Source organism: Lampetra planeri, chromosome 7, assembly GCF_965212315.1.
Source record: "Lampetra planeri chromosome 7, kcLamPlan1.2.h2, whole genome shotgun sequence".
Taxonomy (NCBI): domain Eukaryota; kingdom Metazoa; phylum Chordata; class Hyperoartia; order Petromyzontiformes; family Petromyzontidae; genus Lampetra; species Lampetra planeri.
The window spans coordinates 14,137,230-14,162,164 of NC_136113.1; the positions used below are offsets into that span (position 1 = coordinate 14,137,230).

At 49.6% G+C, this 24,935-nt stretch overlaps 3 protein-coding genes across 4 annotated transcripts in view; 2 read left to right on the plus strand and 1 right to left on the minus strand.

Moving 5' to 3' along the window:
• The first annotated feature begins 606 nt into the window (after positions 1–606).
• Positions 607–16,422, plus strand: OVOL2 (ovo like zinc finger 2). Its single transcript, XM_078596474.1, has 4 exons — positions 607–929; positions 8,599–8,849; positions 12,770–12,953; positions 14,872–16,422. Exons 1-4 carry the CDS (start codon positions 830–832, stop codon positions 15,243–15,245), a joined length of 909 nt encoding a protein of 302 aa, XP_078452600.1. The 5' UTR covers positions 607–829; the 3' UTR covers positions 15,246–16,422.
• On the minus strand, positions 16,412–21,706 carry MGME1 (mitochondrial genome maintenance exonuclease 1). The gene is made up of 4 exons (XM_078596473.1): positions 20,632–21,706; positions 19,093–19,372; positions 18,337–18,472; positions 16,412–17,084 (listed from the first exon to the last, which is right to left on the minus strand). Exons 1-4 carry the CDS (start codon positions 21,173–21,175, stop codon positions 16,920–16,922), a joined length of 1,125 nt encoding a protein of 374 aa, XP_078452599.1. The 5' UTR covers positions 21,176–21,706; the 3' UTR covers positions 16,412–16,919.
• Positions 21,698–24,935, plus strand: part of LOC144720039 (inositol-tetrakisphosphate 1-kinase-like) — an 83,995-nt gene continuing 80,757 nt past the window's right edge. For both annotated transcript variants that reach the window (XM_078596469.1, XM_078596471.1), the window contains exon 1: positions 21,698–21,928. The gene's annotated coding sequence lies outside the window, so the exon portion shown is untranslated. The remainder of the gene's footprint in view (positions 21,929–24,935) is intronic.

The following is a 24,935-nucleotide window of genomic DNA, read 5'->3' on the forward strand; positions in this document are numbered from 1 at the left end:
CAATATTTTGCTGTCTTTTCTTGGATTTTCTGTTTGCACATAGTCACTTTAAGATGTTTTTTTGTTCATGTTTTTTGTTTTTTGTTTGTTGCGGTTGCACCCGATTCAAGAGCCGAATGGCTCACAGGGCTATACCGAATAAATCAAACTTAAAACTTGATGTCGCAAGGCGACCGTGAATTTGTCGGTAGCACAACGGATTCGTCGATCCGTCTGTGCGGAGCATTGCGTCTCATCCCCGCTCGTCCTCACAACGCCAATCGCTCATTAATGTAATTGTCTAAAGGTGCTAAAGCAAATCAGAAGCAGAGCCCTCCCGAACAATATCCTTGCGTCTCCGTGAACCCTTCCTGTGTAAATAAAGTTCATTGTTATTCCCGTTATTATTATTGGTGTTACTACTAACGGCTTATTAGGGCACCTTTTCAGGCGTACAACCAAAGAAAACCCCGCTCATCGCTGCTCAAACACGTCCACGAAAGAAAGAGCGAGAGCGAGCGAGAGAGAAACTACATCTTGAACACACACACACACAAAAAGAGTTGTATAGGCAAAGGTGTAACGGAACTCAGGGCACAAAACAACTCCCTCCCACCCTCTCTCCGCTCAGCTCCGCCTCCCACCCCCTAGCTACGTTCACGCCAGCAAAGGTGCGCCTATCTTCCCTCCCACATGCTCAGAATCAAGCCCTCCTCCTTCTCCTCCTTCCTGCTCGCTCGTACCAGTTACACGTTACTCCTCTCTCTCTCGCACGCTCTCTCGTGCTTCGTGGCGGGCCCCGTCACAGGTAAAGAGCGAAGAGGGAGAAAGGAACGAGAAGGCAAGAAGGATGCCACGTGCTTTTCTCGTGAAACAGCCGTGCCAGAGGAAGCCCGCCCGAGACTGGAGCAGCCTCCCCGATCAAGAGCGGGCCGAGTCGTATGTGCCTGGTAAGCGCGCCGGATGGCGGGGGGTTTTAGCGGCGACGTGTGTAGCTGGGTGGGTGTAGGTGGGTGGGTGTAGGTGTGTGTTGGTTGAGCGAACGAGGGTGAGTGGGTGAGTTTGTGGATGGCGTTCGAGGGGGTAGCGAACGCTGGGCTGCGTTGCGCGGGCCTGCGCCGAAAACTTACCTGTGCGAAAAGTCACCTGAGCTATAGCTCAGGTGGCAGCCTATAGGCGTTGGTGGTGTATAGCTTAGCGCATTCCACAAACGTAGTGATTTCCTGGCCGTAAGTAATGCGCACATCGATTAAGGTATCCACCAGTCTCACCGTTACGTCCATCTAGGTGACCATGAATGCTGCGTAAAAGACGCAGCGAGCGGTCCGTTACACCCGTGCCGATTTAAATTCTCACCGTTGAGACAAACATGGTGCCTGCCGATGCCTGTTTCGTTGGCGTGCCCCACTCTCTTTGAGAGTGGGTCGTGGAGGTCGTTACCCTCGCCGTGCGCCGCCCGCACGAGTCGCCGCAAAGCCTCCCGAGGTCTCGCGGTGCGACCCCGCGGGATGCTGCGCGGCCATGCGCGGTTCCTCGCCCCGAGTCTCGCTTATAACGGAATGGCGCCCGAGGGATTGCTCGCGTTATCAGACTTGCGCTATGGTAGGCTAACGGGCCCGATAATGCGGCAATCATTAACGCCATTTAGCGACCCACCCATCTACACCCACTGCAGCCCATCACGACCTCCACATTTCTTCCCACCCGCACACAACGTATCTACTACCTCCCTCCCTCCGTGTCCCCTCCCTCCCATCTCCGTCCATCTACGTGTGTCCCCTCCTCCCTTACATCTCTAGTTCCCTGTTTGTCCCTCCCTCCATCAACCAGGCCCCTTCCCCGGCCTTTTGAGACGCGCTCAATGGGCGTAATCTGAGCCTAACAACACCTTCCACTAACGACCAGTCCCATTCCTCACGCACTCTCCTCCCATCCACCCCCACCCAAAGACAAACTCCGACCCAGTTGCATGCATGCATGGCCATATAACACAACGACAAACAGAACACCCTGCTCCCCCCACCGCACAGTCATTTTATCTCAATGTTAAACAAAACCGTGTAAACTTTTAAGTGAAGTCGACCGGGCGGCATGCCTCGTTCGTACCTGTACAGCCCCCGTCTCGTCAACTCACGGTTTGACGAGGACCCTCTCACGTCTCGTGGCGGTCAATCGACCATACCTCACCACGCTGGTCAATGCGAGTTGTTGAATGCGAGGATCGTTACCGTCAGGTCCTAGAAGTGCAGTACAACAGTGGCTTTTGAAAGGCGCGTTTTATTTTTGTGTGGCGAGACGGAAACTTGTGTCGTTGTTTTTCCCTTTATTTGCAGTATGATCAGAATCTGAATATTTATTTATACTCGAGGAAACTTATGAGCTATACGGCTCTTTTTCACAGATATCCAGATTAATTTATAGATATTCCACTGATTTCTCATGACGTTCCCACTTCCCAGCAGGTGATTGAATATTGTGAAAGCAATGACTCCATATCTTACCGAGTAGAGTGTTAAAACATTGAACAATTTGCATTGCGCTTGGTGAGGAAACGTGTGGAGGCTTTGGAATAAAATGTAGCGTTTTATATTATCTCTCCCTGTTATTTGAGCGGGGAGTCTATACATGGATCGCTATGTATTTAGCAAAATTCCAAAACCATCACGGAATATCTGAGCTCGTATACCGAATTCCCAAATGTGCATCGAGATGCTCATAAAAGTTATGAACTTATAAATGTCCTCACAATACAGCCACCATATATTGTGCATATACTACAATAGCAAGCGCTTGTTTGACGCGATGAATAGCTTCAATTAAAATGTCTTACAAGAGGTATTTGCCCTAAATAATAAAAACGAATAATCTGCAGCCCTCTGTAAATCGATTGTCGGGTTAAGGTCTCCCCACGTCTTTTCGGCCGTGCGGGTTTGTTTGACCATACTTCACCACGCTAGCCCTCCCGTGTGGCTTGCTATGGGGGCAGGGGTTGAGGGTTGCTTTGGACCACGACTGATAGCGATCACTCACCACTCGTATGATGGCGTTAATCGTGGCCGTGAATCGAACTCAGGTGGCCGAGTTGGGGCAAGTGCTGTTTGCGAGCAGCACCGATGAAGGCCAAAAAGGCACACGAGAGGGTGGGTGACCAGCACCACGCCCGACCGCCTTTGTCTCCCCAGTAGCGATGCTTACCGCACCAAGTCCTCATTTGAGGCCGAGTCGACCTAGGGGAGGCCCAAGACCGGTTCAGATAATCGTCGCTGGTGTTGACCGTGAGCGGGAATCGAACTCAGGTCGCAGGGCTTGTAGCGCAGCGTGCTAGCCGCTACACACAGACATCCATGATGCATTGTGTTCCACCTTTCTCCCCGTTAAATCAAGTAGTCAATACGCTTCATTCCCACATCTCTCCATCCACATGAACAAATACATACACAATATTTGTTTAGGCATTCCATCAGCCACTCGGCCTCCTGGGAGCACATACATTCAGCAGCACTGGTTCAACACGGAGGAAACTTTGCACATTCAGTGGCTCTCGATTTAAAGCTTTCGTGACTGCAGGTATTCATATTCTTGGTTCTTTCGGTAAAGTCACGTAGAAGGGAAATAATAAAATAATACAAATAAAACTGAATGAAATAAAATTCACAGCTCAGTTTCTTCACCTGAGGACGGCTGTTTGCGTTGTGGCCGAAACGTCGTGAGAATTGTATTTTATAATGTAAAATTTTTATTATTTTATTATTTCCCTTCTACGTGACTTTACCGAAAGAACCAAGAATATTCAGTGGCTCATCAACAGAGCTCGGCCCGCCACGATCCAATTCTTCTTAACCACCGGCCGTCTCTAGGCAAGGGACCAACCCCTCTGCTAAATCGTAGTCCCCAGCCTGACGCCCGTATCGCTTCCCTTCACACAAACACATAGAAGTACCGTACAGTATTTTAAACGCATCCCATCAGCCACACGGTGCATACTGAATCCACGTTCATGCCCGCCCCCCATCCACTCACCCCGACAATCCTTCTAGCGTGTGCCATAGTCTTATGATGTTGATGATGATGGGGGTGGGGGGGGCCCATGGTAAAACTACCGTTACCTCCAGTTATCTGCCAAACGCATACCACTTAAGGTAATACCTGGGAGCACTGGACACTCCCTGCGCCGCTAACCTGCCTCGGGCTTAATGATCGCGTGGCTTTTGTTTGCCCGGCGCTCCCGCTGTGGCAACACCGCCTGCCCTGCGGGTGGCTGACGGGGTTGGGGGTGAGTGGGTGGATGGGTGGGGGGAGTCCGGGGCCGGGCCACTGACCACTGTTTGTTCTCCGGGGCTTCTAATGGAGCGGAGTATAACGACTTAACGGGCACGTCGTGCGTGCTTCGGTCCACGCGAAAAAAAGGGGGTTGATAGATGAAGGCGCAGCCCTGCAATAGCCCGGCTCACGACACTGCCGGCCGTATTTTTGACCTACTTTTCCACGCTGGCCGGGCGTGTTACATGCGCTGGGAGTTACCCACAACACACTTAAACGCCACCACGTGCCACACCTGCCGATCGACGAACTCTTCTATGCTTGCGTACGGCAGTCACACGATGTTCAGCAGCGACATGCCAACGTCGTGGTCTGCTAGCCACGACGAGAGAGGGCTTCGGGAGAAAGTTCGTTTATATTCTTAGGTTTTTTCGGTAAAGTCACGTAGGTAAAACATTAAAATTAATAAAAGTAAAATAAAATACCTACGTGACTTTACCGACAAAACCTAAAAAACCTAAGAATATGAATCCTTGCAGTCACGAAAGCTTCAAATCTAGAATTAAAGTTCGTTTAGTTTTTTGCAATGCCTCCCTTGACGGAGCACATGCTACAGTGGTTTACTCTGTGGTATGTATGGTCCATAGTTCGGGTGGCATGGCTGCAAGGCGCACTGCGGCTTATCTTTAATTTTTGTTTTTTTTATGAAGGATATGTGCCGTTCATCGGTCTGTTGATGTTCTGATACGGTCGATGGCTCCACCCGAGTCTTCGAGGAGGAATGATCAAGTCAACGAGGTGCGATCCCAGAAGGTTGGATCGCGACTCGAGTCGGTGGCGAGGTGTCATTGCTACGGTTTTGGTTGATGATGGGTAGGTAGGTGGCAGTCATTTGAAAGTAAAACGCGGACACTCTCTTGCAGTTTGCGCGATATCTCGGTGGATATTTGGTGGCAGAATGTTTACCAGAACAGGGAGCACCAGGGGATCGGTGTCGGTTTCAGTGTTCCGATTCTGATGGGCGTTGCGTTATTTACTGGAGCACCTCACCGTTGTGGGTACGAACTCCCGGACAAGGCTGAAGCGTCGTACTCTACACATTCATACTGGAAAGAGGTGGCGAGATTTAAGACAATTGCACCATCCATTAAAACTGCCGCACCGCAAGATCGAACCGGCAGACCTCTGGGTTGCAAGTCCAGCGCGCTAACCGTCACACTACGGCATAATCTATGAACGAATGTATTCCAGTCATTGTTATTTCTCCTTATTTATTTGAAGTAGTTGAGAGCCCCTTTAGGATACAAGTCTTGCTTTGCATTCAATGGAGACCTAGCCAAGTGCAGTGACGCGTGTTCATTTCGTTGACTAAAATGTTTCCCAACAAAGTCTTTTTTTAACATCTTTATTTTAGTCAACGGTGACTATGGACGAAAATTGTCGGGCGTGACCATGACTACGACTGCCGTCCATTATCACCACCATCACAACCATCACTCTGCCATCACCACCATCACCATTCAACTACGACTACCGCTGCCCATAAAAAAAACAAAACCGTGAGACTGAGACGACGTTAACTCAGTCTGCACGAAGAAGCAGGCTCAGATAATTTAGTAAAGTTTTCAGAACTTCAGTGCATTGACGGACACCAACATGGCTATATGTGTATATAAACAGATTTACTAAATGATCGTCAGACCTGATGATATTATTCCGTGAAAATTGCAGACCCCTCGCACCAATATGCAATTTGCTACGCACGGGACCAAAATATTTGACTGCTTAATTCCACCAGAATTAGAAGGATGATTGAATCAAATCGCCCAGACGAGGATTTTAGTAAAACTACACAGGGTTTCTCAGCTCGACGAAGACTCTGAACGAAAGTGTTGACTAGATCAAGACAGGTTACAGGCCAATACCAGAGCTTATGAAGACAATTGCCCTACGACATTGCAAAACGAAATGTATTGCAAGCATGTCTTAACACGTGCCAGCACCTGCTGCGATATCACGTTGCATTCTAGCATCGGTGTGTGTATATATGCGTGGTGCTACCCGTCTGGCGACGTACTTATGTAACGAATCGACTTTCCATGAGAATGCGCGCTCACTACGTTCTTAATTAACTCAGCGCTGCAAACGTAAACATACAGAGGATTTCAGAGGTCCGGGCAATGCCCCTTCACCATTGAAAATGAGCTGCTTGGCTCAATGGGCCTTTGGGGTGAAACAAACTGAGAATCGGGGCGAGGATGGAGGGACAGAATAATTGACTGACTTTCAGCTGAGGCCTCCGTTTATGCTTCGGGGGGCTCTGAGAAAGCTGGGGCAGTGTTTTTAGGAAGTTGACAAATTTGAAAGTCTGAATTGGTGTTGTACCCTTTAAGGAGATCAAATGAAAAACGTAGAGACACGTGAAATGTCATCGCCTGTCCTGCATAGGTGACATTGAGTTGACATGCTCTGTTTTGAATGGTAATAATAACCTCTCTGTTATAAAAGCGCCTTTCATTTGAAGTATCTCAAAGCGATGTACAGTACTTACAACTAAAACTACACTTACAAGTACTGTATAGATACGATCTAAGTGAAATAGAAAGCTGATAATATCAACTACACTCGAAATTCCAATAAAATAAAGAACTTAGAAAAATGATTAATAATAATTACAGAGTAATCTAATCAGACAACATTTTTTTTATTTTAAGGGGAAAGCCTGCAGCACAAATAGGTGAGATTTAAGATGTGATTTTAAAAAGTGAAAGAGACTCAGAATCCCTCATGGACCGCTGAAGGGGATTTCCTTGGCCCATTCGGGTTTCAAATAAAAATGTTGAAAGAATATAGCGTATATGTGTGTGGTTGACGTTCAAGCAAAGAGTAAACTTAATACACGGTCGGTATACATTTTAAGATTTTGTGTGCTTGATTTTCTTTTTTTAACTTGGACATTTTCAATCTTGATTTGAAGCTTTCGTGACTGCAGGAATCCATACTCTTTGGTTCTTTCGGTAAAGTCACGTAGGTATAAAATAAAATAGATCACGACGTTTCGGGCGCAACACAAGCGTCCGTCATACGGTGTGAAAGCGTGGTCTGCTGCTGATGCAGACTGTTTTAAGAGGTTTGAAATGGCTGTAGCAGCCACAATTAAGACGAGCGTGGAAATTAAAAGTCGCAGTTTAGTCCATCAGCCTCGGAGCCTTTCGAGAACAAATTGTCTCCGAGCAGCAGTTGTTTTAGCAGAAAAAAAGTTGGACCCCGGTTTTGTATTTTTGGATTCTCATCAGTGGGGTTGTGACCACTTAATTTTTGTCTGGGTTAATAGGTATGAAATAACAAACTACAGTCGTTTGTCAATCCATCGCTAGATGAGTGCCTCCATAAGGTTGTTTTTATTGGACTATGTCTTACTTTAATGAGGTGAGAAACATTGCATTGCAGGACCCTCCTAAAACACATTCCTGCGTATGGAGCTGGTAGGAACGTTGGATTGCTCGGTCAATGGCCAGGGTCAACGGCGGCGTGGTGTATTCCGCAAATATGCCCGACTGTGAGGGCGGGCAGAAGCCGGCGTGAGTCGGTTAAACGTTGAGTTTTATAAGGGCACCACGGGGTGACCAGCCCCTCCCCGCCCAGCCCCACCCTCCCCACCCAGCCCCTCTCCACCCAGCCCCACTCCTCCCATTTTGGATGCACGACGGACGGACACAATAATCCCCTGTGGGCTGGTGTAACCAGGAGGTTCCTACCAGTATTATTGTTGTTTTTTCCGTGTCCCCTTATCTGTTATGTTCACAGGCAGCGTCTCACGAGCTGGCATTTCCCTCCACTTGGCATGTTCATACCGAGGGTAGAATAGGACTTTAAAAAATATATCTTTGGCATCAATGCTTGAACCCACGCGCACCTCAGCCACTTCTGTCATTGCAAGAGTCCCTTGCAGTGGCCGCCGTGATTGAGGATGGCGCTAAAATGTAAAACACACCATTGCCAGGTAGGAAATATTCCCCTCTAGTACCCGATTAGTGAGGCTAAGATGCTTCCAGCGATCTCCCCTTTCCTCCAACCCATGAGCTGTGTTTGGGCTTCTGCCCGTGGAATTTCTGTGCCTCCTTCCCTTGTTGTTGTGCGCGCTCTGTACCGGGCTCTTGTCAGAATAATAAAAAATAATGCAATGGATAAATATCGTCCATGAGCCCTTTGGAAGTGGCAGGCCTCGTGACACTGTGGGCCATATGAAAGGAAGCCACGGGCCGCATCTGACTTGCAAGCCGTAGGTTTCCCACCCTGTTGTCCCCTTGACTTTGGCTGCTGCCCACCCGCCCCCATCCGCTGTTCCCCGTCGTGCAGTTGGGTACAGCGCGTCGAGTGGCAGCGATGAGGAGGGCTCTCTGTGCCCCGCGTCTCCATCGGCCACATCCAGCGGGGAGCGCTCGCCGACGCCGCCGCCGCCGTGCGGCGAGGAGGCCGCGGCGAGCCCGGCCGCGGCAAGCCCGGCCACGGCGAGCCCGGCCACGGCGAGGCCTGCACTTGGCGGGGAGCGGGTTGGCGGCACCGGGGGCGGGGCCCGGGATCCGCACTACGTGCGGTCGCGCATCAAGGTGAGGCTCGCTCGCTGTGGGACGGGAAGATCCATTGGTAGGTCGTTGACCGTCGTAAAAGTTTAAAGAAAGCGTTGAGTCTCTAAACGGAAGCGCGAAAGCGTTGGCGCATGTGCGCGTCCGTTTGTCTCTTCCATCCGTCCGCCATGGAGTTGGCACAATAACTCTTGTAGAGGTGATCTAATATGAACCGAACTTTAGTATAAAGTTGTGTAACGGTTTTTCAATTGTCGCTTATAGCAACGAATATTTTTTTGCTCCAGTTAGAGTCGACTGGAAATGTATCCACGCCAGCAATGGGAGTTGATCCTATTTTATTGAATCTACCTGTCTACGGGCACGCAGCATACGCTTACTTCATTCGTTGTGCTATATATAACCAGTGGTTGCACCATGAGGTTCCATCTCTTTTGCAATATATATTTAGGTAAAGGTTTTTTTTATCAGGCCAATTGTTTCTTTCGTCAACCAAATTAAATTTTAATGAGCATGGGGAGATGCTCATCGATGCGTCGATCCACCAATCAAAATTTATTCTGAAACTCACGATTCATGCGTTTAATCACAATTGTAAGAATAAACGTTTTTCGATTCCCATGTTTCCACTACATTCATTAATGTATTTTATTCACACTTTCACTACAATAACTCAAATAGCACTCACAACTGGAACGGGTATGCGCTCTACACGTAAATCGTCTGCCATGGTGCCCTATTGAAGATTGGCCATCCTATTCAAACACACATGCAATGGTGTACTATGTCCCGTTAACAAGAGTCGTTGCAGTACATGAGGGGTGGTGGTGGCTCATCGGATTCGTCCAGTCGAAGTAAAGATTCTTATTCTGGTTCGCGCACCGTTCTATAAACCCAGCGACACGAGTTTGTCTCTGTCCCAGCCACGGCTAACATCAGTGGTGCTATCTGAATAAGTCCGAGGCGCGACCCCCTCCACCAACCAGCATCGACTAGCGTGGCGAAGAATGTTCAAGCGGCACCCACGACTGACGCGGCGTGGTGAGGCATTCATAGCGCAGTGGATTGACAATGGTCCGTACAGTTTTAAACATGCTATTACCTGATAATTGTTTTTTTTACCCTTCTATCTGGCAACAAAACTGACACCTTTTTTTTACAAGGAGTCATGTTTGCATAGACCACAATACCTGCAGTCATAATGCAAACAAAAAACATAACTCTGATAATGTATGCACTGTCCTTGAAGTTGATTGGTCCACACCCGAGACAGTTTTCCTTAGAGCCTAGTCTCACATGGTGTTGGACCAGATGACGCCAAAAGGCGCACAACTCAAAGACAATGCACCATCAGAGTATGAGAGCTCGGGGTAAGCATTTACACCATTGGAACCTCATTTGCCAGTAAAAAAATATGATAATTGGTCAGTTTTGTTGCCAGATAGAAGGGTAAAAAAACAATTATCATATTTTTTACTGGCAAATGAGGTTCCAATGATGCTATTACCTTTTTTGTTCATTTTACGGAGGGTAGTGGTACAGCGGTTAACACGCTGCACTATTAACGTGGTTCCCTGAATTATATTCCCGGTCACAGCTTACCACCAGTGCTGCGCGGTATACCGGTGAGCGTAGCAAAGTATTTTGAAACCCAACAATCCCCATGAATAATTGAGCGTGTGGGGGGGGGGGGGAAGCCTTCATCCAGCAGTCGATGAGTTGTCAAACATTTCTGCATGTTATCCATCGTTTTCACAGCCAAGTATTTTCTTTCGTCAAATATATACGCGCTCAGACCCAGAGGTGGGCGGTGTTGCCAAAACAGTGCCGAGTTTTTGTTTTGATCGGGTTCTTGCCCGTGATGAGGCCCGCGGCCGAGCGTGCGTACACGGGCGTGTGCCGTTGCATCGTTCCCCGTCAGGTGTGAAGCGTCCGTGGTGCCGGCTAATCTTACAGATCCACCACGGGGCACCATTCATCTGTGGCAGCGCGGCCTCAGGGGTGACCGTGCTGAATGCCCCCCCCCCCCCCCCCCATACGTGTATCTAGGGTTGCCACCTGTCCTGATTTTCCCAGGGTCTTCCTCTCTTTGAGGTAGCTGTCTGGCATAATGTATACTTTTTTTCCTGGGACGTTAAAAGGCCGAGCTTTTATTTGTTGAGTAGCAATGCACTACTCATGACAACGTGTTTCAATGCAGTGTTGTGACCTCTTCTCATAAGTCTCACTGTTGTCGTACCTCAGAAGTGAAAACCCTTACCTGAATCACACAAAGTTGCTCAATTGAGCATGGGGTGATGTTTGTCTCCTGTTTACAACCCTGAGCCAGTGGTGAAAATTCCACATCCCTATGGCGGTGATGGTTTTTTTCCCATAGGACAATCACTGGTGACTTTCCCAGAAAGTGGTACTCATTTCATCTGGCCCAGAGGGATGATGGCCCGAGTCTTTTCTTATCCTACATCGATTTACAGCGTGCCATAATCGAGCCACGAGCGGGATTTGAACTCGCAATCTTCCGATGGCGAGCCGCACACCCTACCACTGTGCTTCTTCCGCTCGCTGTGATAACTAGTAGAACATCAAAGATCCCCATATAGCCTCATTCTACACCTCCGATTAGCATGGTTGGCTACGTACGGTGAGACATAAGTTCAACATACAATGACTGTAAAGAACCATTTTACTCATCATAATGCAAAGTGCAAGCAAGACGTTACAATTGTGATTAGAATGGCAATGCGTTTATTTATATATACACCTTTTGTACGTTTGAACTGTTTGCCTGATCAGCTACCAATAGGCACGGTTTGCTACGTATGGTGCGAAAGAAGTTAAACATACATACAAAGACACAGGTCCCCCGTATAGCCTTAACAGACGGTTGGGGCAAGGGCTGTTAGCGAGCGCCTATGAAGGCCGGCAATGCACACGAGGGGGTGAGCGGCCAACTCCACGCCCGGCAGCCTTTGTCTCCCCAGGGAATTAAACGTGGGTCATTGGGTTTGTAGCGCAGTGCGCTAACCACTACATTACCGCTCCCCGTTGCAAAATACGTTCACATTCACAGAACTCGCACCGTCTGCTTGTTCAGGCGACAGGGTGGCACAGTGGTTAACACTTGTGCATCGCAGCAAGAAGGGGCCTGGGTTTGATTCCTGACTCGGGCCCCTTTGTGCGCGAAGTTTGTATGTTCTCTCCCCTGTTCTTCATGGATTTCCTCTGGCTTCCTCCCATGGATAATAAAACACACATTCTAATTGGCACTGGCCAAACGTCGCAATGCTAAAAAAATGACCTGCAAATGACACAATTGGGATCACACGTAGTAACATCGCCCCCTACTGCGAAATCTTGGCCGGACCCTCCTGAAACAGGCTTGAGGCTCTCCTGTAATAATGATAATAAAACAATGTTAATATGTGTATGTACATATGCTGAACTTCTTTCGCACCGTACGTAGCCAACCATGCTAATCGGAGGTGCGACAAACTAAAGACAAAAAGCAATTCTAAAGAAATTAGATGTTACAAATTCACAGAACTGTACGGTGATGAACAATGAAAATCTGCAAAATTTCTCCGTCTAATACGACTGCGTAGGGTTTGTCACGGTTGTGCCGTGCATCTCCCTCCCTCCGTGTTGACGGGGTCGTACCGCCAGCGTTCCTCATCGCGAGGCCTGCAGGCCACGAGCGCCCCCCCCCCTCCCCCGGACAAACACAATCGTGGAAACACCCCTTGAAGGCGGTGTGGCGAATCCTCACGCTGTCGCCTTATCGGCGAAAGTGCCCCCCCCCCCCCCTCTGAAAATTAGCGAAGAACGCTGACCCACACAGTAGAAAGATACTTTTTCTCACCTGCCGATGGTGCCGACCCTTCTCTCGTGACTCCTGATTAACTTTTTTCCAACCCCTCCCGCCCCCAATCCGCTCTCATGTCCAGATCACGAGCGGGGCCAAACCGTCGGGCTTCACGTGCAGCGTGTGCAGCAAGGCGCTGCAGTCCCAGCGCATGCTGACGCGCCACATGAAGTGCCACAGCGACTTCCGCAAGCACAGCTGCCGCTTCTGCGGCAAGGGCTTCAACGACACCTTCGACCTCAAGCGCCACATCCGGACGCACACCGGTAGGTGCACGTCGGCAACTGTGGTGCATTCGTCGTCGTCGTCGTCATCGTCATCGTCGTCAGACGTGATCGATCCAGTGCTGGGTGAAGGCCTCCCCAAGCTGTTGTCTTCTCTCTCACGGTCTTGCGAGCGGATTTCAACACTGCTTCTCCGCAGTTGGCTACGTACAGTGTGAAAGAGGTTAAACATGTGTACATACATAATCGGGTGCGTTCCCTTCTTTGAGTGCCACTCTGTTAGTCTCGACCACCGGTCACGGTCTTCTCTCGCAAATGACGCCAGGCGGATCTTTAACGTCCACCGAGTGAAGCAGAACGGCGCGAAGAGTGATCACGTTCGTTACTCACCGCAGTAGTAACCAGGTCGGCCACTGGATTCGAACCGTGAGCCTCGGCGACAAACGGAATCTGTATTTATCCTGGAGGGAATCCGATGAGCTACGAAGCTTCTTTTCACAGATGTCCAGTAGGGGGCGGGTGGGCAAGTGACAACAAAAAACTATACAAAAACTAATGACATGATACGAAAACACGATAGGAGTGCAAAACGGAGAAAAGGCAAGCAAGGCACTACAAATGAACAAGTAATAATAATAGTCTTGGTTCTTTCGGTAAAGTCACGTAGAAGGGAAACAATAAAATAATAAAAAAATATAAAACAATAAAATTATCACGACGTGTGAAATCCACAGCAAGAAAATGTTCTTTATTGTTTCCCTTCTACGTGACTTTACCGAAAGAACCAAGAATATGAAACCCTGCAGTCATGAAAGCTTTAAATAAAAAGTAATAATAAATAAAATATATAAGTATATTTGCACGAGTTCAGAAATTCCTTCCGATTTTTTAGCACTAAATGCAAGCTTGGGCAACGCAGCGAAAGCACGATTTTGTTACTCTGCCATTTGCCGAACAGCAAAGTTGTGTACAGCGACAGTGGGGGAAAAATATCAGGCACATTAGTCGGCAACTGTGAATGAACACAACTACTCGGCGAAAAAAATGCCCCTGCAGAAGATAACCGCGGTTTTAATTTACGTGGCGGGTAAATGCAATTGGGAAACACGGGGGAAAAGACCACAGAGAGAATGACACCGTGGAAAGATCTGGGACTAAGCAACGACAGTAATTCCTCGCTGAACAAGGTAGACTCATTCTTGAAAAGTGCTGCTTTAAGGAAACACGCATTACGGGAGGAATCGCTGTACGAGTGTTGATTTAAAAAGTACCGGGACTCCTGTTTATGCAGACAAAACCCAATCAAATGTATCTCCTTCAAACTGGTCGCCTCCTGATCGAACACAAGTGATGATTCCAGCGATCATATTTGTCGAGGCATCTCTGGGTACTCTTTTTTCAGGAATGGCTTTCAGGTCCCGAGTTGCATTTTGGATGATGGTTAGCACATCCTGAAATCTCTTTCCTTTTAGGGTGCATTTTACCATGACAGGAGACCCGAGGACTTATCCATATTCCAACTTAGTTGTGTACCGCGTGTTGTTCGGCAAGAATCCACTTCACGAAGATGCTCGCAGCAACGTGCAGCGAGTTACGTCGGAACATCACGCACCTCCGATCTGTGCAGCACAACCGCGAAAAACCCACGCGAGCTGTATTTGAACCCTTTCCCGTTCCGATGACATACGTGCACGTCATCGGTTTTTCTTCCGATTAAGTCATCGGAACGGAATCGGAAGTGAAAGGCCATGCGGGAGGAGGGCGTGTGGCAGTTTGGCGCCAGCTATCGTAGAGTGCGGTCATGCCGCTCCAGATCTCTGCGGCGAGTACAGTACAATGTCTTTAAAAACAGCAGCGCTACGCCTCTCTAAGTAAAGTTTACGCCAAACCGCTTGCGCGCTCCGAGATTCGGCGGTCAACGGGACACCCCCTGCCCTCCCCCCCCACCGTTCCCGTGCAGGCGTGCGGCCCTACCGGTGCGAGTTGTGCGACAAGGCGTTCACGCAGCGCTGCTCGCTCGAGTCGCACCTGCGCAAGATCCACGGCAAGGAGCAGGAGTACGCGTACAAGGAGCGGCGTGCCAAGCTCTACGTGTGCGAGGACTGCGGACACACAGCCGAGGACGCCGAGGCTCTGCAGAGCCACGCGGAGAGCGAGCACCCCGACAGCCAGGCCACGGCGCAGAAGCCGGCGCCCCCCGGGGCTCAGGGAGGCGCCAGGTCCCAGGGGGGAGCCACGGCGGGCGGCGGAGGCAGCGACGGAGGGAGCAGCGGTCGCAGCAGCAAAGAGTCGTCATCGCCATCTTCGTCGTCAAATTCGTCGTCGTCGCCGTAGCTGTCGCAGTCGCGCGGTTTCAAGGGCGTCCAGCGTGGGCGGTGCGGGCGGAGGGGTCGTGCCGAGAGGGGCCCGCGCGCCTGCCGTCTGGTCGGTTATAAAGCCATGCACGGAGAGTGCTCCCTACTGTGGAGGGTACCCCAGGGTTACTCGTAGACACGGGGAACGAATGACAAGATTTACCAGATCGCGCGAAATGCGGTGGCGTGCCTGCGAAATGTTTAGCTTCTGAAGAGTGGATTTTTTTTGTTGCTAGCGTTTTGATGGATTCATCCATCGCCTTTTTTTTATTTCGTTGCATTTTGTCCGAATAGCCCTTAGCTGCTAAAGCCTTAAAGCCCAAGATGGACTCTGCCACATTTTGTTTATGAAAGGCAGTCATAAATTTCGATTTAAAGCTTTCGTGACTGCAGGGATTAATCTTCTTGGTTCTTTCGGTAAAGTCACATAGAAGGGAAGTAATAAAATAATAAAAATAAAACAATCAAATTATTCTCACGTTTCGGCCACAATGCAAGCAGCCGTCCTCAGGTGAGGTGAGGACAGCTGCTTGCGGTTGTGGCCGAAACGTCGTGAGAATTATTTTATGTTTTATTTTTATTATTTTATTACTTCCCTTCTACGTGACTTTACCGAAAGAACCAAGAAAAAAAAAGGGCAGTCATAGCTAAGATGAAGCAAAGTGTTCAATACCGAGGTTTTCCATGCTATTTGATCAGAAGACAAAAGGCCATTTGCAAAAAAAAGGCTGCAGTGAGTTCATCGGTGAATTAATTTATTTAGAGGTCTCTCGCTGTTTAAACTTAAGCGGTGTCAGTCAGCTTTGTAAAATAAATCCTCTTATGCCAACGAAGTGTACATACGTTAAAACGCTTGTGCAGTTTGTGTAAAATCAAGCCATTTATTATCATATAGACCGCGATATGGTATTACAATTCTATGCAATATAAACCAAGTTGATATGTGCATATTTAATTAGTTCTGCATAGCAGGGAATGGTATTTTTTATACTGGCGTGTAAATATTCCTCCTTACCCTTTATCTAATATAAGTTTATAATCCTCAAGTTGTTTGGTGGGTGGTTTACGGGACGTGGTCTGGTACGGGTAACACTGCTGAATTATATTAAGGTGAATGCTGTAGATATATTAAAACATTAATACAAGTTCGTAATAAACATCGTTTATTTTCTTTTATTTAAACACCTCTACACTTCGTGACCATTTCAAACATTTACAAAGGTGTCAAGTTGACTTGCTTGGATTGTTCTTAATGACACTCATCTTTCTGAAATCCATAAAAAAAGCACTGAAGATACAAAATACTAAATGTTCAAGTACACATGTACGGGTACAAAGGCAGTAGGGTTTAATTTGCGACTGCTATTATACAAGCCTTTGTCGAAATGTTTTTATGTACATTGGTTAGAACGCCGGACTCGCAATACAGAACGTCATCGGTTCAATGTCCAGGCGTGACAGTTGAAATATTGGACAGGTTTCTCAAACGGTGCGTTTGTGTGCTCGCGCACCTGTGCTCGGGCACCTGTGCTCGCGCACCTGTGCTCGCGCACCTGTGCTCGCGCACCTGTGCTCGCGCACCTGTGCTCGCCGACAACACTTGCCGCAACAGCCTGTCACGTATACACGGCTATGCGCGGACAATCCTCGTGCATTACAGCTTCGTCCGTTTCGGATGTCCCTCTCTCGCGCGGGAGTGGAACTCCTGCAGACGCAGCAGCCAGCGCTGCCAGTACTCCAGGCAGAGCCGCGGGTCCAGCAGGTGCGTGTGCGCCGGCGAGCCGTCCCTGTAAGCCACCACCACCATGCCCTTCTCCACCTGCGGGGGAGCATCGGGAAAACGCTCGCCTTGTAGCGATGAAACACTTAAAATTTCGATTTAAAGCTTTCGTGACTGCAGGGATTCATCCTCTTGGTTCTTTCGGTAAAGTCACGTAGAAGGGAAATAATAAAATAATAAAAATAAAACATAATAAAATAATTCTCACGACGTTTCGGCCACAACGGCTGCTTGCGTTGTGGCCGAAACGTCGTGAGAATTATTTTATTTTGAACCAAGAAGATGAAACACTTTTTGATCCGCAATCGATTCTTGGAGCGAGGCCACGTTAACGGTCTGGCAAAAAAAGACCTGTGACGTTAAGACCCTCCCCTGCCATCTGACACAGTTCAAACTAATTAAATTGTCCTGTGCACAAGCATTTAATGTGCCATTTATTATCAAGCTCGGAAGAAAACTTATCGCGACAACTTTGGCAGTTAGATATGTTGTCTTGTATGAAACTACGTCAAAGATCCAGGACATTAAAATAAGAATCCAGACTTTTTATCGTCTGGAATAACCTCAATAAATCTGACCTCACGCTGGCCTAGCCAACTCCTGTGATGCTATGCCAGTCTAACAAATAAAGAAATGGAACGAGTGTTTCTGTACGTTGTCTTGAGATAGTCGCGTTTAGACGGCTATAAAACCTGGGTTGTCTGTTGCTTCTCAACGTGTTTGTCCTCGGTTGTATTTAACGAGTGACAACACTTGACAGCATCCGGCAGCGGCTTTTGGCTCGCCATCGAACAAAGACGGTCACCGCATATTCTTAGGTTTTTTCGGTAAAGTCACGTAGGTAAAACATTAAAATTAATAAAAGTAAAATAAAATCACGACGTTTCGGAGGCAACACAAGCTTCCGTCTTCAGGTGGAACCGTCACAGCCACGACAGCTGTATCAAGTAAATGAGAGATTGCAGATGCGCTTCTGCGGCTGTCTGGCACGGCTCTTCCTTTCCGATGTTAGGAAGCCACTAAAGCTATGCACTTCTAAATCTAAATTGAACACGAATGTCTTTACGACTGCTTTGTGTTATTTTTGTTGTCCTTTCCCCCGCACCTGCAATAGCACGGTTGGCTACGTACGGCGTTGAAGAAGATCAACATACATATAACAAACATCATTCGCGCAGGAACCAGTGACGGACATGGGCCACAACGAGAGCACAGATTCAGATAGCAGACTGTTGGAAAAATATTGTAAAAATTCCTTGAGTTTGTCCAAGCGCCCACATGCTGCAGTTACCTGCAGGGGGGCGTAGTTCGCGTCATAATTGACTGCCCCGGCGTAGGCCACCACCTGCAGCGGGTTGTCGTACGTGTCTCGCAGCTTGGGCTTGGGCTTTTCGGACGTCTTCCAGTCGATCAGGCAGAGCTGGCCTCTGCAACGCCGGCAAACAGCGCGGACAGCCGATTCAAAGCAATATTTTAGCTCGACTATTCGCACGTCAAATGGCTATAAAATGAATGAAAATCTCAGCTGGCCATGTGGGCAAAGAGTCGGAGCACTGAGCCAACACTGCAGAGGGCTTTGGTTCGAAATAAGATTTTTAGTGTCTCTTGCGCGGCCAAAACTTCGTGTGATGGAATGTTAATGGGGAAACTCCATTGGCTCCTGACGCAATCATCTGGCTCAATGTAAAATTACATTTGTTTCTGGACATCAACGTCAGCCGTATAAACTAAAACCTAAACGAAATTATTTTTGTTTACCAGGTATGGCACACTGAGCTGAAAAGTTATTTTTCAGAAATGACCTGGCCACAAATGACAGCTCAACGAAGTGGCTTAGCATGTGGAAATTAATAGCAGCCAAATACTCTAAACGCACGTTTCTAAATGTGCAGGAAAAAACCAGAGGACCCGGTAAAAAAATCCACGTGTACACGGGGAGAGAGACACACAAACTCTAGGCGCAGGGATCGGGATCGAATCCACGACATCCTGCATGCCAGGCGAGGGATTTAACATCTCGCCACCGCGGCACCCACGCTGGCTGCACCTGTACTCGGCCAGGCAGTCGATGTGGCCCATGTACTGGAGCCGCGCGTGCTGCACCTTCCCCTCGACGGCGCGAACACGCCCCAGGTCCGCCAGGACGGGCTGCACGCTCCGCGCGTAGCCCCGCAGTAGCTCGTCGTCTTCCTTCGACTCTTCCTCGCCCGCGAACGCCGCTTCCTCCACCACCGGCGCCAGCTCCAGGTCCGCGCCGGGGTTCGTCAGCCGCTGTGTCAGGGCTTCTTGGATGACGGCGTGCAGCTTGCGGCCCTGCCGGAGCACGCCTGCAAAAATGTAACGACGTCCATTGCTTCAACCGGCAGAGCAACTCTTTGAGACGTCTTCAGGAAGATCCTGCATGAAGGATGTTTGGCATATTTACGTTAATTTAGTGTTCAATGGCAATGTGAGAGGATCATTTCTGCTGCTGCTGCTGCTACTGATAATGTCCAACATGCATGAATATCACTGCTCTTACACGAGGGAAATGCATTGAAGATTTTTTGTTATTAAATTTTAAAATGCTTTAATGTCATTGATATCAGTGAGCAGCGTAACTATGGTACAGTACACCTGGACTCAATGAGAAAAAGGATAAAAACATTGGCAGATTTTCATTTTAAAGGGGGCACAACACAATATTGTATTTACACAATACAAATCTTAGATTCTCACCATTATCACGCAATCTCAAAAATACACAATATAAAATCACAGTCCCACAATCTTACAATCAAACATTTTCATAACTTAACCGTTAACAGTCTGACCACCAGTCTCACTACAGTTCTGTATTATAAACAAAGACCCCCTCCGTGGAGCCTTAACAAACTTACGTGGCAAGTGCTGTTAGCGAGCACCTTTCAAGGCCGGCACGGCACATGAGGGGGTGGGTGGCCAGCACCACGCCCGGCCGCCTTTGTCTCCCCATTGGCGATGTTTACACACCGCACCAGCTACTCATTTGAGGCCGAGTCGACCTAGGGAAGGCGCGCAGCAGCGATTCGGATAACCGTCACTGATGTTGGCCGTGAGCTGGAATCGAACTCGGGTCGCTGGGTTGGGAGCGCAGCGCGCTAACCGCTACACCGCCGCTCCCCGCTCAACTTCACACACTCGCTCCCAGCGGGAGACCGACTCATTACATCTCGCGATCGCTCAGCCGAACCAAATAGTTCCGCCGTTCGATTTGCAAGTGCGAGTTCGCCTTTTTAAGTCGAAGTTAAAACAAATATTACATCGAAGCTGGCTCGTTAAGTGCGGGTGTTCGTAAGTGCGGGCGTTCGTAAGTGCGGGGGTTCATAAGTGCGGGGGTTCGTAAGTGCGGGGGTTCGTAAGTCCGGGTGTTCGTAAGTGCGGGGGTTCGTAAGTCCGGGTGTTCGTAAGTGCAGGGGTTCATAAGTCGAGGTTCGTCAGTTCGGGTGTTCGTAAGTGCGGGTGTTCATAAGTCGAGGTTCGTAAGTCTGGGTGTTCGTAAGTGCGGGCGTTCGTAAGTCGAGGTTCGTAAGTGCGTGCGTTCGTAAGTCGAGCAGTGCATGTTTACCGAGCGAGTAGCGGTCAAAGCCCTCTTTGCCGAGCTCCAGAATCATGCGCCGCTTCCACCTCTCGAGCACGTAGCGCTGCTGCAGGGGCATGGTGTCCTGCAGGACTCGTGTCACGCTGGCGAGACCTCCCGCACGCGGCCCCTCGACCCGAATAGGAGCCGGGGCAACCACCACCTCCTCCACCTCCTCATCATCACCACCCTCATCTTGATGACGCTCGTCATTGAGGAACGGGAAGGGGACCTCGGGCGCCTCCCGCTGCTCGTCGACAGGTGACCGAAAGCGAATGACGGGAGACCTGGAAGACGCTCGGCGCTGAGTTGGAGAGGCGCTCCCCTGTGTGCATCTCGCGGTCACGAGGTCCTGCACCAGGCCCTGGTACTCGAGCTGCAGCCGTTCCGTCTCGGCGCTGGCGTAACGAGACGTAGAGGCGGCGACCTTCTTTCTGCTGCTGCTGTAACCGCACGTGGAGGAGGAGGAAGAGGTGGGCGAGGCGAAGAGACGCCACAGGCGGCGATGCGCTTTGGATAAAACGAACATCATCCCTCGCTGTCTCCTCTTCCACCTGTAGCTGTGTGGCTTCTCTTCTCCGGGTGTCACGGTGGATTTACACCGCAGCCGGGTTCTCCGTGGGGCGCACTCGGTTGAGAATCTCCCGTTGCGCAGTGTACAGCTGTTTAATCTCTTGAGCCACGTTGGCTGGAGGTTGAACGTGCGCCTGATGAAGTTTGGAGGTCTGTGTCTCGTTACATGAAGGGTTGAATACTGGCTCACGCGAGCCCTCGGGAAGTCAATGGGCGTTACACGCAGTGACACAGGACGCGGTGTTGTTATGTCATCCACAGCTGTGCAAAGCGGTCAAATAAACAAGACAAAATAGATCGCTGCTGTACATTACACGTCGCGAGACGCATTTTGTGTTAGACGTTGGAACAAAAGAACAAGTTTGTGTGTTCGAAGCTGCAAGCGACCGACGCAGAGATTCGCGGTGGAAGATGCGAAGCACGTGGAGCACGCAAACACGTGGCGACGCCTGACCCCCGGCGCGCCTCGTGAACCCAGACGGAAGCCGAGGAGGGCGCGAAGAGAAACGCGTTTCGTGTGTGCTTTTTTTAATTTGCAATTTTTTTAAACAGATAAATTCGCACGAATCGGATGACTGCGATGTTCGATTTTCTCCCCGCGGCTTAATTGGGCCCAGGGGAAGGCTCCGTGTGGCGATGGTGTTCATGTGCGTGGCGCATTTCTCGTTGTCCGCGTCGTGCGGAGCGTGAAGTCCGATCGCCGTGTTGAAGGGTAAGTCGAGCGGTGATGGGGGGTGGTGATGGGGGGGGTGATGGGGGGGGTGATGGGGGGTGGTGATGTGGTGGTGATGCAGAGTGGTGATGGGGTTGTGATGTGGGGTGGTGATGGGGGGCGGGGTGGGAGGCGGTGATGGGGGCGGGGTGGTGATGGGGATGGTGATGGGGGGGGTGATGGGGGGTGGTGATGGGGGGTGATGGGGGGGGTGATGGAGGGTGGTGATGGGGGGGGGGATGGGGGGCAATGGTGGGGGGGGGGGGGTGATGGAGGGTGGTGATGGGGGGTGGTGATGTGGTGGTGATGCAGAGTGGTGATGGGGCGGTGATGGGGTTGTGATGTGGGGCGGTGATGGGGGGCGGGGTGGGGGGTGGTGATGGGGGGGGTGATGGGGGTGGTGATGGGGGGCGGGGTGGGGGGCGGGGTGATGGGGTGGTGATGGGGGGGGGTGATGGGGGTTGGTGATGGGGGGGTGATGGGGGGCGGGGTGGGGGGTGGTGATGGGGAGTGGTGATGGGGGGCGGGGTGATGGGGGGCGGGGTGGGGTGATGGGGGGGGGGGTGATGGGGGTGGTGATGGGGGGCGAGGTGGGGGGCGGGGTGATGGGGGGGGTGATGGGGGGTGGGGGTGGTGATGGTTGAGTGGTGATGGGGTGCGGGGTGGTGATGGGGGTTTGCATGTTCGCAGTGTTTATGGCTCCAGTGTTAGTGGTTTGGTGTTGATTTGGAGAGTGTCTTATTGGGTGTTTATCGATGCGGGTCTGTTCATGTGTTGGGTGTGTATATATGTTGTATGTTGAACTTCTTTTACACAAACGTGCTAATCGGAGGGTGCGGGCGAAGAACACCAAACTAAACACAAAAAGCAGTTCTAAAGAGACGAAGTTTTCAATTTAAAAGTGCATAGCTCCAGTGACTTCCTTCCAGGGCATGTGTTCATTCGGAGTGTGCGTGTTGATGGGGTGTGTGAAAGGGAATAGTCCACGCGAGGCGATCTAAGGGCTTCATCATGAATCGCTCACCACACAACAACTCGTGCACATACAGCAAGCATTCCCTACAGAACTCGTGGGCACAGGTCACACCCGGGCCTTCGACACTTCACGTGGCCTCAAAAGTGCCCCTAGCATTGCACAAACGCCGTGATGTCACCGGCACTCAGTCGTGAACGACGGTTAAGTAACGAGAGAGAAAGTGGCCGGCCCATTATTACAGTCTGCAATATCTCACACCCAAAAATTAGGATGTTAAGTTACGATAGGAAGTGGCCAGGCTCATTATAACAGTCTGCAATATCTCACACCAAAAAATTAGGATGTTAAGTTACGATAGGAAGTGGCCAGGCTCATTATAACAGTCTGCAATATCTCACACCCAAAAATTAGGTTGTTAAGTTACGAGTGGAAGTGGCCGGGCCCATTATAACAGTCTGCAATATCTCACACCCAAAAATTAGGTTGTTAAGTTACGAGTGGAAGTGGCCAGGCTCATTATAACAGTCTGCAATATCTCACACCAAAAAATTAGGATGTTAAGTTACGATAGGAAGTGGCCAGGCTCATTATAACAGTCTGCAATATCTCACACCAAAAAATTAGGTTGTTAAGTTACAGGAGGAAGTGGCCAGGCCCATTATAACAGTCTGCAATATCTCACACCCAAAAATTAGGTTGTTAAGTTACAGGAGGAAGTGGCAAGGCTCATTATAACAGTCTGCAATATCTCACACCCAAAGATTAGGATGTTAAGTTACGAGTGGAAATGGTCGGCCCATTATAACAGTCTGCAATATCTCACACCCAAAAATTAGGATGTTAACTTATGAGCGGAAGTAACCGGCCCATTATGCCAGTCAGCAATATCTCACACCCAAAAATGAGGACGCTTATAGCAAGCAGCCTTTGCTTGGCAAAGCCATTCAGTGATGCAAGGATGGATAATTGAGTTGGTGGCCATGTGTTGCTGAGGGGGCACTGCGGTGAGATGTTATCTCCCTCGCCTGGTATGATCGAGGTCATGGGTTCGATCCCGACCCTGACACCTGCATATTTGGAGTTTGCGCGTTCTCCCCGTGACTGCGTGGATTTTTCTCTCGGTCCTCCGGTTTTTTCCCTCCACGTTTAGAAACATGCGTTTGGAGTATTTGGCTGCTTTACATTTACACACGATAGGCCACTTCGTTGAGCTTATTATTTGTGGCCAGGTCGCTTCTAAAACAAGAGCTAATAGCTCGATGGGCCTTGTCTGGTTAAAGATTTATAGTTTAGAAACTGCCTCGGCGGTCTGTGATGACAAATATGTAAAACAATCACTTGGAACACCACTCCTATTACCATCTGTAAGGGGAAAAATGGCAGATCTGTCGTGCAGATTTGCTGAGCACTGTTGTGCTGTCTTGGGACAGGGAGAGCCTCTTATCCACAACCCTCATGGGGCAAAGGGGGGGGGGGGGTGACCCTATGAGGGTTGTAGAGAAAGTCGTTCATTTTTACAGTGAGCTCAGAAGTTTTTGCACAGGTGTGTAGATCATTACGGTAAAAGTCCAGGTAAGTGCCCTGGCAGTGTTTTTTTTAAGAGATTACTTTGCCGTAAATAAGAATGTGCACGCTTGTCTACGTAGGGTTGAAAAAGAAGTGCAACACACGTTCACATCACGGGTGGCTAAAATCTGGATTAGAGCCAAGGGATTTGGCTTTGTCGGTTTCATCTGCTGATGCCGTAATTATTAACCCCTCTTCAACCATCCCAGCCACGTTTTGAGAGACCTCTACTCTCATTTGTTACCCACAACTACTTGTAGTGAAGCATTATACAGGTAGGAACACCAGGTTCCACACTGCCCACCAGGGATTAGTTGTCTGTCTGTCGTGCATATCCGGAATTCCGCCCACCCATGCCCCTCCCCACCGAACACCGAGCAACGCCGTGATTGGTTGACGATGTCGGGGAGGGTGGGGGGGAAGGGGGGGAAGGGAGAGAAGGGGGGGGCACTCATCCAACTGCCC

Coding starts and splice junctions, on each gene's coding strand:
- OVOL2 (XM_078596474.1), top strand. CDS start 830: ATGCCACGTGCTTTTCTCGTGAAACAGCCGTGCCAGAGGAAGCCCGCC. Junction 8,850..12,769: donor ACGTGCGGTCGCGCATCAAG/GTGAGGCTCGCT, acceptor TCTCATGTCCAG/ATCACGAGCGGGGCCAAACC. Junction 12,954..14,871: donor CCACATCCGGACGCACACCG/GTAGGTGCACGT, acceptor GTTCCCGTGCAG/GCGTGCGGCCCTACCGGTGC.
- MGME1 (XM_078596473.1), bottom strand. CDS start 21,175: ATGATGTTCGTTTTATCCAAAGCGCATCGCCGCCTGTGGCGTCTCTTC. Junction 19,373..20,631: donor CTTTGACCGCTACTCGCTCG/GTAAACATGCAC, acceptor ACATTTTTGCAG/GCGTGCTCCGGCAGGGCCGC. Junction 17,085..18,336: donor CGAACTACGCCCCCCTGCAG/GTAACTGCAGCA, acceptor GCTCCCCCGCAG/GTGGAGAAGGGCATGGTGGT.